Below are 12,006 nucleotides of genomic sequence, written 5' to 3'. Positions count from 1 at the left end.
ATGACTTCCATGATGAGCACTTTTAAAGTTCCATACAAGCTGTTATCTTCTTCCTGTCTTCTTCTGAAACTGTTCTTTCTTTGCCACGGCCCTGGTCTGCACCTAGTAGATAAATTCTTCAGGCCACTGGATACAGAATAAATGGATATGCAGAGTGAGGGGCCCAAGAAGAAAAGTCCTCACAACTGGACCATTAAGCAACATCATGATAAAACGGAGACAAGATTGAAGTTGTCAGCATTGCACTGGGCAAGTCTGCTGTAAAAGACCACTTTAAAGTGTTAAAAAGCAAAGATGCCACTTTAAGGACTAAGATGCACCTGACCCAAGCCATGGTATTTTCAGTTGCCTCATATGCATTTGAAAGCTGGATGATGAATAAGGAAAACCAAAGAGGAATTGACACCTTCGAATTATGGTGTTGGCAAAGAATATTGAATATACCATGGACTGCCAAAAGAATGAACAAATCTATCTTGCAAGAAGTACAACCAGAATGCTGCTTAGAGACAAGGATGGAGAGACTTCATCTCACATATTTTGGACATGTTATCAGGAGGGATCAGTCCCTGGAGAAGGACATCATGCTTGGTAAAGTGGAGGAAAGAGGAAGACCATCAATGAGATGGATTCACACAGTGGCTGCAACAATGGGCTCAAGCATAACAACGATTTTGAGGATGGCGCAGGGCTGGGCAGTGTTTTGTTCTGTTGTACACAGGGTCTCTATGAGTCAGAACCAACTTGACGGCACCTAACAACAACAACAAACTTGTCTCAATAACAGTCACACACACACACGCAATCATTAGTCTCTCACACCCCATCTCATTCACTCCATCATTTTCTCCATAGTCAGTTTATCACATACACACAAACGGTTTCAACCCCTTATTTAGTCCCAGCTATTTTCTCAGTTTCTCCCAGTTTTTACAGTCACTTTTAAAGTCTCATGAAGTTCCATGCAGACATATACAGTCTGTCTCACTTGTTTTCTCTCATATTTTTCCTCACATACAATCTATGCTTGACAGTCTCACGATCAGTCTCACATGCATATATTATTACAATCTCTCTGACACTCTCAGCCATCCATTCAGCCTTTCAATCATTTTTCCCTCACAGTCATTTTCTCGTATATTTCATATCTGACCTACTGTTCCTACTACAGTCTGGGGTCCCTGGGTGGTACAAATGGTTAATGTGCTCAGCAGCTAACTAAAAGATTGGAGTCCACCCTGAGGTGCCTCAAAAGACAGACCTGGTGATATATTTCTGAAAAATCAGCCATTGAAAGCCCTATGGAGCACGGTTTTACTTTGACACACATGGGGTGACCATGAGTTGGAGTCAACTTGATGTCAACTGGATTATAGAGGGCAGTGGTGGTTCAGTGGTAAAATTCTCACCTTCCATGCAGGAGACCAAGGTTCGGTTCCCAGCCAAGCGCCTTATCATGGTCAGCCACCGCTCATCTGTCAGTGGAGGTTTGCGTGTTGCTATGGTGCCGAACAGGTTTCAGCAGAGCTTCCAGACTAAGATGGATTAGGAAGAAAGGCCTGACAATCTACTTTGGAAAAACAGCCAATGAAAACCCTATGGATCACAAGGGTCTAATCTGAAACCAATCGTGGGGATGATGCAGAACTGGGCAGCATTTTGTTCTGGTGTGCGTGGGGTCACCATGAGTTGGGGCTGACTCAACAGCATTTTTGTTATTAGCTGCCATCAAGTTCGTTCTCCTGGCAGTCCATGGTATATTCAAAATATTCCTCACCAGCACCACAACTCAAAGGTGTCAATTCTTCTTCGGTCTTCCTTATCTATTGTCCAGCTTTCGCACGCATATGAGGCGATTGAAAACACCATGGCTTGAATCAGGCACACCTTTGGTGACATCTTTGCTTTTCAACACTAAAGAGGCCCTTTGCAGCGGATTTGCCCAATGCAATGGGTCTTTTGGTTTCTTCACTGCTGCTTCCATGAGTGTTGATTGTGGATCCAAGTAAATTGAAATCCTTGACAACCTCAATCTTTTCTCCGTTTATCATGATGTTGCTTATTGGTCCAGTTGTGAAGATTTTTGTTTTCTTTATGTTGAGGTGTAATCCATACTGAAGGCTGTGGTCTTTGATCTTCATCAGTAAGTGCACTTTCAGCAAGCAAGGTTGTTGATGAGTCTTCCTCCAATCCTGATGCCCCATTCTTCATATTAGTCCAGCTTCTCAGATTATTTGTTCATTACAAATTGAATAAGTATAATGAAAGGATACAACCCTGACACACACCTTTCCTGACTTTAAACCATGCATTATCCCCTTGTTCTGAAATGTGAGACAGTATGGTTGTGTATGAGTGTGAAACTTCATAGGAGTCTAGGAGAGGCTATAATCAGGGACTATGGTGTGTGGAAAACTGGCTTAAGTGAGAAGGGGGTATGAGAGATGACGACTGTGTAGGTGTGAGAAACTTCATGAAAGGCTAGTGGTGACTGTAAATTGGGACTTTATTTGTGTATGTGACTGTGTGTGTATGTGAAAAACTAGTGAGAGTGACCAAATGAGACACGATATGAGCTGTTACGATTCTGTGGAACTGTTAGTGGGTGACTGTAGTAAGACTGTGAGTCAGTGACAGAGAAAATAACTGCTTGAGTGAGTGTTGACTGAGAGAGTGTCTAAGACTGTGTGATTGAGTATGTATGTGAACCCATTTGGGAGAGACTGTAGTCCAAACCAAACCCAGTGCCGTCGAGTCAATTCCGACTCATAGCGACCCTATAGGACAGAGTAGAACTGCCCCGTAGAGTTTCCAAGGAGCGCCTGGTGGATTTGAACTGCTGACCCTTGGGTTAGCAGCTGTAGCACTTAACCACTACGCCATCAGGGTTTCCGAGACTATAGTAAAAAAAAAAAAATTTTTTTTTTTTAGAGGTTGTAAATTCAGAATTGTGTTTGTGTAGGTAAAAAAAAAATGAGAGAAAATGACTGAAACTGAATGAGATAGTGTATGAGAGACCACCAATTGAATGTGCCTGGCCTAGTAGAAAAACTCTCCTATTTGTCTTCTTCCTTCCCTGACCCTTCGTCCTCAGGCCCCTGGGCTGGCTTCTCCCAGTTTTCCAAAATTTAAATTCTGGGGTTCCCCGGGGCTTTGCCTCAGGCTCCCTTCTCTCCTCTCACAAGCCCTCTCCAGGTGACCCCATCCAGTCCTAGGACTTGAAGTACTACTTATCCTCTGATGATGCCCATCTTTTTTTTTTTTTTTTACCTCCAGCCCAGACTGTTGCTCTTAGCACAGATTAGAATCTCTAAAGTTTCATATGGTCATTCAGAAGACATTTATTGAGAGCCTACTGTATGCTGGTGCTGGTCTAGGCCTCCAAACGCAGCAGTTAACAAACCAGTCAAAAATCCCTGCCCTTGTAGAACTGATATTTTAGTAAGAGAGACAGACAAGAAACAAATATATAGTATCAGGTAGTGATGCAGTAGTTGGGAGGTGCTGGGTCGTGCAAAAGGGTTAACACACTCGGCTGTTAGCCAAAAGGTTGGCCATTCAAGGCCACCCAGAGGTTCCTTTAAAGAAAGGCTGTGCAGTCTACTTCTGGAAAATCAGCCATTGAAAACCCTATGGAGCACAGTTCTGCTCTGACACATGGGCTCACCATGAGTTGGAATCGACTGGACAGCAACTGGTTTGGTTTGGTTTGATTTGATGCAATAATTAAATAAGACTCTCTCACTCTTTGTTTAAATAAGAAATCTGTAATCATTTTATTGCCTAAACAACTGTAGGAGAAGATGAAAGTGCCAACAGTCCTCTTCCACAGGGAATCCTGAGTATTCATGAAGTTTAGGAACAGGAATTATCAATTATAACGTTATTATCAGAACAGTGATTAAATAAAGCAACCAACCAGAATTACAGGTTTCTTTGGGAGTGAGTCTGTTTTCACAGGGAAACACAGCACTGATGTCTGAAGTCTTAGAACCTTAACAAGACTGCTTTGTTCACTGAGTGAGAAGGGGTATGAGTGATGGAAATTGTGAGTGTGTGAAACTCACACTTTAAAAGACAGGCGTATATTATTAGAGAACAGTACATCTGTAACGGATATGAATACCAACACACACCTTATCACCCATAAAACAAGACTGATATTCTTGAGAAAATTCTCTTTTAACACCTGACCAAATCAAATTATTTTATCCTGTTTTAATTTGCAGAATGGCATTTTTCCCTCCATTAATGCAAGGGAAATAAGACATTGCCTGCACATCTTTCTTAGCCTCCTTTTTGTTAATTAAAAAGATTCCTGTTTTTAAAGTGGGCTTTAGAATTTCTTTCATTAACAAAACCCATTGCCAGTGAGTCGATCCTGACTCATAGCAACCCTATAGGATAGGGTAGAACTGCCCCATAGGGTTCCCAAGGCTGTAATCTTTACAGAAGCAGACTGCCACATCTTTCTCCTGCAGAGCAGTCGGTGAGTTCAAACCACCGACTTTTTAGTTAGCAGCCAAGTGCTTAACTACCGTGCCACCAGGGCTCCTTTTCACCCATTGGGGCTTGTTAAAAAAGGGCATAGATAGCAAGTCTGTGGACCTCAGTTTTACCTGCATGGAAAATGAGCTGAAGAGGAATTCATTATTAACAGTAAAATAAGGAACATGTAGAATTGTTTTCTCTAAAGGAGACCCACAAAGAAAAACAAAGAGGGGTCTGAGACTAGAACAGTGGTTTTCAAAGTGTGGTCCCCCAGACCAGCAACATCAGCAGTGCAAATTCTTGAGCCACCTCCAGACTTAATGAACAGAAACACGGAGGTGGAGCCTAGCAATCTGTGATTCAACAAGCCCTCCAGGTGATTCTGATGCACACTAAGGTTTGAGAACCACTGAGCTAGAGAGTGACAGGGGTGCCATATTAGAAGGGTAGTTGGAGAAGGCCTCCATGAGGGAGGTGACATTTATTACTATCTCCTCTTTTAGAATGTTAAGTTCTTCAAGGGCCAGGATTTTTTGTCTCTCTTGTTCTCTGCTCCGTCCGATGCCTACAATAGCATTTGGCACCCAATAGGTGCTCAACAAATGTTTGTTGAATGAATTTATTTAACAAACACAGAGTGCCTACTATATGCCAGGCACTGCTCTAAGTACTTTTTAAAATCTTAACTCCCAATCCTTGCAACAAACCCTATGATGTAGGTGCTGTTGATGTGCACGTTTTATAGAGTAGGAAACTGAGGCACAGAGAGGGGAGTGTTACCTGCCCAAGGTTACTCTGCTGGAACATGGCAGAAATGTTTCCTAACCACCGGCTCCCCAGACCCTAAAGGTGGCCCCAACTGGTCCCATGGAGCAGTAGATACCTCGACTCACTCTTGCTGAAACCTTTTCCCCAGAGTCCCGTTACTTCCCTTTCTCACTTCCCTTGTGTTGACCTCCCCACCACAACTATTACATCAGGAAATAGGAGGGCTAGAGGTTAAGTCAGGATAGAGGATGAAGCAATTACCTCCATGCCCCTTCCACCCCTTGAAGAGGGACACACTGAGCACTTCAACCTTGTTCAACAACCCACGAGATTGACCTTGTAACTTTGGTAGAGATTATGCATTTTACAAATAGGGAAACTGAGACTCAGAGAGGTTTAAGTGACTTGCCCAAAATCACACAGCTAGGAAGTTTGTCTTGCTCCAAATTCCTATGCTCCCTTTCTCCTCAGGAAGAATTTGTCCAAGGAGCATTAAGCACTGAAAGATTGCTAGGCAGGGGTGAGGTGCTGGGGATAGAGTGACAAACAAAACAGGACTGAGAATGACTCAGGAAATAGGGCGGGGGAGAGTAGAGGAGGAGGCTCAGGGGCAGAGGGGATGAGGGAGAGGTCAGAGCTGAAGAGGTCTGCACAACATCCTCCCCTACCCCCTCCCACCCTTTGCCCTCCCAGTTCCTCCTACAGCCTGGTTCCCCTTTCCCTGCTGACTCCAGGAGGCAGGCCAGCCCAGACAAAAGCAGGTCTCCTCTGGTGGTGGCACCCTGCTCAACATGACCTCCCAAGCGCAGGCCTCTGGTTTGCTGCTGCTGCTGCTCACCCTGCCAGCCACAGGTAAGTGGGTAACGGTTCAGCTGGCCCCCAGGGGTGCCTGGGCCAACCACATCCCTGATCATGCCCCACCCCCTCGCCCTGTCATAGGCTCGGACCCTGTACTGTGCTTCACCCAGTATGAGGAATCCTCCAGCAAGTGCAAGGACCTCCTGGGGGGAGGTGTCAGTGCTGAAGACTGCTGTCTCAACGCTGCCTACGCTTTCCAGGAGCAGGGCAGTGGGCTCTGTCAGGCATGCAGGTTAAGGGGAATCTTGGGCAGGGGAGTGTGGGGAGGCAGAAAAGACTGGAAGGGTTGACCCAGGACCAGGCTCTTTCCTTCTCTGAGATTTCCAAAGGTCATTCTGAAGCTCTGTTGGTGATCATAGCTCAGGGTTTCTCAACCTCAGCACCATTTTGGGTCAGAAAATTCTTCGGTTTGGGGGCTGTCCTGTGTATTATAGGATGACTTAGGATGTTTAATAGCATCCCTGGCCTCTGCCCACTAGATGTCAGTGTCCAGCCCCGCCCGGCAGTTGAGACAACCAAAAATGTCTCCAGACATTGCCGAATGCCCCTTGGGGGGTAATAAAATCCCCTCTGGTTGAGAACCACTGCCATAGCTCACATATATTGAGTGCTTCCTACATCCTAGAAGTATTGTAGCATGGGGCAGGGCTCAGATCAGGGATTTCTGAAGGTAGCTCTAGTCCCCCAATTGTGATAACGGTCCTTATTTATTGCGTGCTTGACACAGTGTGGGGGTAGGAGAGTTTGGAGAATTCTGAGGACAGCTTTAGGCCTCTAATTTTTGTGACACTTCACCTTCACTGAGCACTTCCTATGTACCAGATGCATTGCAGGGGTGTGGAGGCAGCTTGAGGATTTCTGAGGGTAGCTCCAGTCTCCTAATCATGATGCCAGCTTACATTTATTGAGCCCTTACTGTATACCAGATATATTTTCTAAATGTTTGCTGTATATCCAGATACTTTGTGGAGTTGGGGAGCTTGGGAATTTTTGAGGGAATCTCTGGGCCCCTGGTCATGTCAACAGTTCACATCTATTTAGCATTAACAGCATACACAGTGCTCTACAGTGTGTGGTTGGTGGTAGATCTGGGGTATTTCTGAGGGGGGCTCTGAGTTCCTAATCAGGCTGATGGCTCCTATTTATTAAGCACTTGCTGTTTGCCTGTCACCATGCAGCGTGGTGGCTTGGTTGGTTTCTGACTGCAGTTCTTGGCCCCTAGTCCTTATGTTTGCTTAGTGCATGCCTGACACTGTCCTTAGGGACTTCCAAGAGTGACTCCAGGTCCCTGATCATGAAGATAAGGGACATTTATTAAGCACTTGCTGTATACCCACCTCTTATGCAATTACCCAATATCCCTAAGAGGTAGGTGCTCTTATCAATCCATTCCACACACATTTATCCAGCACCCCATGTGTACCTACCCACACTGTGCAGTCCCACATGCCATTCTTGCTGCCTTCACTGCACCAGCTTGCACCAGGATGGGACGTGTATGCCCCTCTCCACAGGTCCCCACTATGGTCATCATGGTCCGTGTGGGCCCCCTGCTCGGTCACCTGCTCTGAGGGCTCCCAGCTGCGGTACCGACGCTGTATAGGCTGGGGTGGGCAGTGCTTTGAAAAGGTGGAGCCTGGAACTCTTGAGTGGCAGCTGCAGGCCTGCGAGGACCTGCCGTGCTGTCCTGGTGAGTAGGATTGGCCGGGTGGGCACACATTCCCCATTACCTGGCCCAGGGAACAATCAGTGCAGAATCCTGAGGGTGGAATTGTGCTTGATGTTTGAGAAGAACAGTAAGGAGGAGGACAGTGTAGAACAGAGTGAATGAGGGGGAGAGTGATGGGAGGTGAGCGCCGAGAAATGACAGAGGCCTGATCTTGTAGGGCCGCAGGGCCACGGTGAGGACTTTGACTTTTACTCTGAGTGACTAGGGTGGTAGGCAGAGGAGATATGTGATCTGATTTGGGTTGTGACAGGATCTCTCACTTTTGTGAGGGGGCCAGACTGTAGGTGGTGAGAGGGAAGCAAAGGGACCAGTGCAAAGGCTATTGCAGTAGTCTAGACAAACAATGATGATGGACCAGGTGTGGGGACAGAGGATATGGGGATGAGATTCACTATAGACCAGATGTGGAGCACGTGAGGAAGTGAGGAGCCCTGGATGACACCCCACCTCCATGTGCCCCTTTCTCTTCTCCCCCACAGAGATGGGTGGCTGGTCCAACTGGGGGCCCTGGGGGCCTTGCTCTGTCACCTGCTCCAAAGGAACCTGGACCCGCCAGCGAGCATGTAACAATCCCATCCCCAAGTGTGGGGGCCACTGTCCAGGAGAGGCACACGAGTCAGAGCCCTGTGACACTCAGCAGGTCTGCCCCAGTGAGTAAGGGCAGCCACAGGGCACTGATGGGGGCCACTCAGGGTAGGCCAGCGGGGTTACAGCAGGAAACTGCCGGTAGGTGGGGGGACTTCAGCACTCATGACCGCACTTGACATTGCCTGCCCCCACCTATCACAGTACATGGGGCCTGGGCCACCTGGGGCCCCTGGGATCCCTGCTCAGGCTCCTGCCACGGTGGACCCCATGTCCCCATGGAGAGACGAAGCCGTACCTGTTCTGCTCCTGAGCCCTCCACAAAGCCTCCTGGGAAGCCCTGCCCAGGGCCAGCCTATGAGCAGCGGGGCTGTGCTGGCCTGCCTCCATGTCCAGGTATGCAGGGATGAAGCCTTTGACACTCTGCCAATGTGTCTCTTGATCCAGGGCAAAGATACTCTCCCGCTTCAAAGGATAGCAATCTCAGATGATGTGACCGTGAAGCTCTTCATTTGAGGGCACTCCGCCTTGAGAGTCCAGGAGCTGCGGGGTGTAGTTTGAGGTGCCCTTTCTCCTCACTCTCTTTTCCCCCCAACAGTGGCTGGAGGATGGGGGCCATGGAGCCCTGCCAGCCCCTGCTCTGTGACCTGTGGCTTGGGCCAGACCCTGGAACGGCGAACATGCAATAACCCTCTGCCCCAGCACGGAGGTCCCTTCTGTGCTGGTGACTCCACCCGGACCCACGTCTGCAACGTGGCTGAGCCCTGCCCTGGTCAGCACCTCAGAACACACCATTTCCATGCCTAAACCCTCCTACCCATCTCTGTTGCCTGGTTCCTGCTGCTGATGCCTTGTTCCTGATTCTAATTCCTCCACTCCTGGCTCTGACACTTTAGTTCCGCCTCTCATCCCCTATTCCCACATCTGATCACCCCCTTCCCACTCCCAGCCCTTGTTCCTTCCTCTGAACTCCCTGGCTGGCTCCCTGCTTTGGTCTGAGCCCCTGTTGCTCCTGTATCTGCAGTGGACGGAGAGTGGGAGCCCTGGGGGGAGTGGACCACCTGCTCCCGCCGGAACATGAAGTTTATCAGCTGTGAGGAAATCCCGGGGCAGCAGACACGGTCGAGGGACTGCAAGGGCCGCAAATTCAACGGACAGCGGTGTGTCGGGAAGCAGCAGGATATCCGGCACTGCTACAATGTCAATCGCTGCCGCTGTGAGTGCCTCTACGGACTATGATTTGAAGGCAGGGCACCCCACGCAGGGACAAGGGTTCACTGAATTGCTGCCATGGACCCCATGTCCCTGCAGCCTCTCTTACCACTGAAACCTCCAACTCTGACTCTGTGACCCTCATTCCAGGGAAAGGTTCATGGTCGGAGTGGAGTACCTGGGGCCTGTGCATGCCTCCTTGTGGACCCAACCCCACCCGTGCCCGCCAGCGCCTCTGCACAGCTCCATTCCCCAAGTTCTCGTGAGTGAGGGGGCAGAGTGTGCCTAGGAGGGGGTTGTGATATGTCGACAGTCAGGACGGGGGAGTCAGCTGCCACCAACCAGGGCTTCTACTGCTAGGTCTAAGGTTCCTGCTTCAGTGGGTGCCATCTCCCAGCTGCAAAAAGAGGGCAGAAACTAAAGAAAACAAGAAAAAAGATATTGGGGAAGAGTTAGTAGTCTCTATGCTCCTCAGTCACTCATTCAGTCACTCAGACATTCTGCCATTTACTCAGTCCTTCATGTGTGCATTTCCTCTTATCTCTCAATTGCCCGTGCTTTGATTTACTCATTTAGTCACTCAGGCCTCATTCCAAGGGTTGTTAGGCAACAGTTGGCAGACACACAGAACCAGATCCCGTGGATCCCCAAAGGAATCCCAGGTGGGTAGTGTCCTGACAGACGGCATATGAGGGGCAGTTTGTGCATGGAAAAGGGACTGTCACCTCAACCTGGATCCAGGAAGCTGATGGGGCCTCCTCAAGCAGGTAGGAGTCAGAAAAGGCATTCCCAGCATCAAGACCCTGAGTGTAGTCCTGGAAACAGATAGCTAGCCACCTGAAGTGTTTCCCTGTGACCAGAGTGGCCCAGGTGTTGGAGAGGGTCAAAACACTCATTCATTCATCCCTTCTTATTTCTACATACATCAAACTATTAGATTAAGTGGACTGTTTCCAACTTGTGGAAGGTCTGCTATCTGGGAAGTGGTCACCCGGCTGTGGGGTTTGGTGTCCTGAAAATGAGTTAGGGGTGTTGAGTGGAGGCACGAAGGACTTGACTGAGTGAGGGAGTAAACAGAAGAAGGACTGATTGAGAGAATCAGAGTAGAAGTGAATGGAGGGCCTGCCAAGTGGGAAAAATAACCCAGGCAAAGACTTTTCTGGGTATAGGACTGAGTCTGGATAAAGTAGAGGGGAGGTAGAGATCAGGGTTGGGGGCAGGGGTTTGGGCCCAACAACAAGGCCTTGAATGTTAGGAAAAGGCTTTTTTTTTTCTCCAGGGTGCAGTGGGGAGAGATATAAAGGGTTTCGTAGGTAAGGGAGGGTATCTCATGTCAAGTAACAATTGCCAGCATTTATTGAACACTTACTATGTGCCAGGCACAGCTCTGAGCACTTTACCCAGCCTGGTGAGGTGAGTGGTATTGTTGTTGCTATTCCCATTTTGCAGATGAAGGAAACTGAGGCACAGAGAGGCTAAATTGCTTAACACCTCACAGCTAAAAAGTAGCCTTGGGCACACTACTCAATAAGAGTTTGTTGAATCCACTCTTGCCTTCCCTGAGTTTCTCCTGTACGCCCTCTGCCATACCCCAGGCCCACTGTTTCCACGGTGGAAGGGCAGGGCGAGAAGAACGTGACCTTCTGGGGGAAGATGTGGCCACAGTGCGAGGAGATGCAGGGGCAGAAGCTGGTGGTGGAGGAGAAGCGGCCATGTCTACACGTGCCTGCCTGCAAAGACCCTGAGAACGGAAAGCCGTAAAGCCTCTTCCTTCAACTCTGATCCCCTGACTTCCCAGACCTCAATAAACCAGCCTTTTTGGGCTCTTCAAAGTTCCTTGAAGAAGGGAAACTTCCCATTCCCTTCCCCAGGAGGGGGGCATCTTCTAGGGCAAAGTCGCGGTGGCCTGTTGTGGAAAACGGTATTTTCCGCTGCGGCTGCAGTTTAGCAGCAGCTAAGGCCAGTGTCCAGCCCGGATCGCCCATCGCTGCTGCCAGTACCCCAATGTCTAACACCCCGGTGCCCCAGGCCGCCAAGCTCGTCCCTCTGCAGAGCTCCGCGTTATGCGTTTTGTGATTGGCTGCTCGCCCTGGCAGGCGCTTTCTGAATTTCCAGCAGTGCTTATCGTTGCCATCTCCCCGCCTCCTGAAGCAATCCCTAAATTACCACCCACCGGAATCTGGCCTGGTCGATTCCGCGCCAATCTGGAGTTAAACCTAGGCAGAAGTGTGGTCAGGGTTGGCGCCCCACTGCGCGAGCACCTGCACCCAACCATTCCCAACAACTCAGCTCCAGTGCCACAATTAGCAGCAGCAAATAGCTCTGCGAGGCGGGGGCGGTCTAAGGAAGAGTCTGTGACGTAG

The 12,006-nt window shown here is 48.9% G+C and overlaps 1 protein-coding gene across 3 annotated transcripts; it reads left to right on the top strand.

Annotated features, from left to right (window-relative positions):
• Positions 1-5,974: 5,974 nt before the first annotated feature.
• On the top strand, positions 5,975-11,478 carry CFP (complement factor properdin). Of its 3 annotated transcripts, none has more exons than XM_023557909.2 (9): positions 5,975-6,111; positions 6,199-6,349; positions 7,632-7,807; positions 8,326-8,496; positions 8,636-8,827; positions 9,030-9,203; positions 9,456-9,647; positions 9,794-9,905; positions 11,239-11,478. In XM_023557909.2, the coding sequence occupies exons 1-9, from the start codon at positions 6,051-6,053 to the stop codon at positions 11,402-11,404; spliced, it is 1,395 nt and encodes a 464-aa protein (XP_023413677.1). In that variant the 5' UTR covers positions 5,975-6,050; the 3' UTR covers positions 11,405-11,478. The 3 variants fall into 3 exon arrangements, with proteins under 3 accessions (XP_023413677.1, XP_023413678.1, XP_023413681.1); XM_023557910.1 differs by lacking the exon at positions 11,239-11,478 and adding an exon at positions 11,093-11,232; XM_023557913.2 differs by lacking the exon at positions 8,636-8,827.
• The last annotated feature ends 528 nt before the right edge of the window (positions 11,479-12,006 follow it).

The sequence above is a fragment of the Loxodonta africana genome, chromosome X (assembly GCF_030014295.1).
Source record: "Loxodonta africana isolate mLoxAfr1 chromosome X, mLoxAfr1.hap2, whole genome shotgun sequence".
Taxonomy (NCBI): domain Eukaryota; kingdom Metazoa; phylum Chordata; class Mammalia; order Proboscidea; family Elephantidae; genus Loxodonta; species Loxodonta africana.
This window is presented reverse-complemented; position numbering and strand designations above follow the sequence as displayed.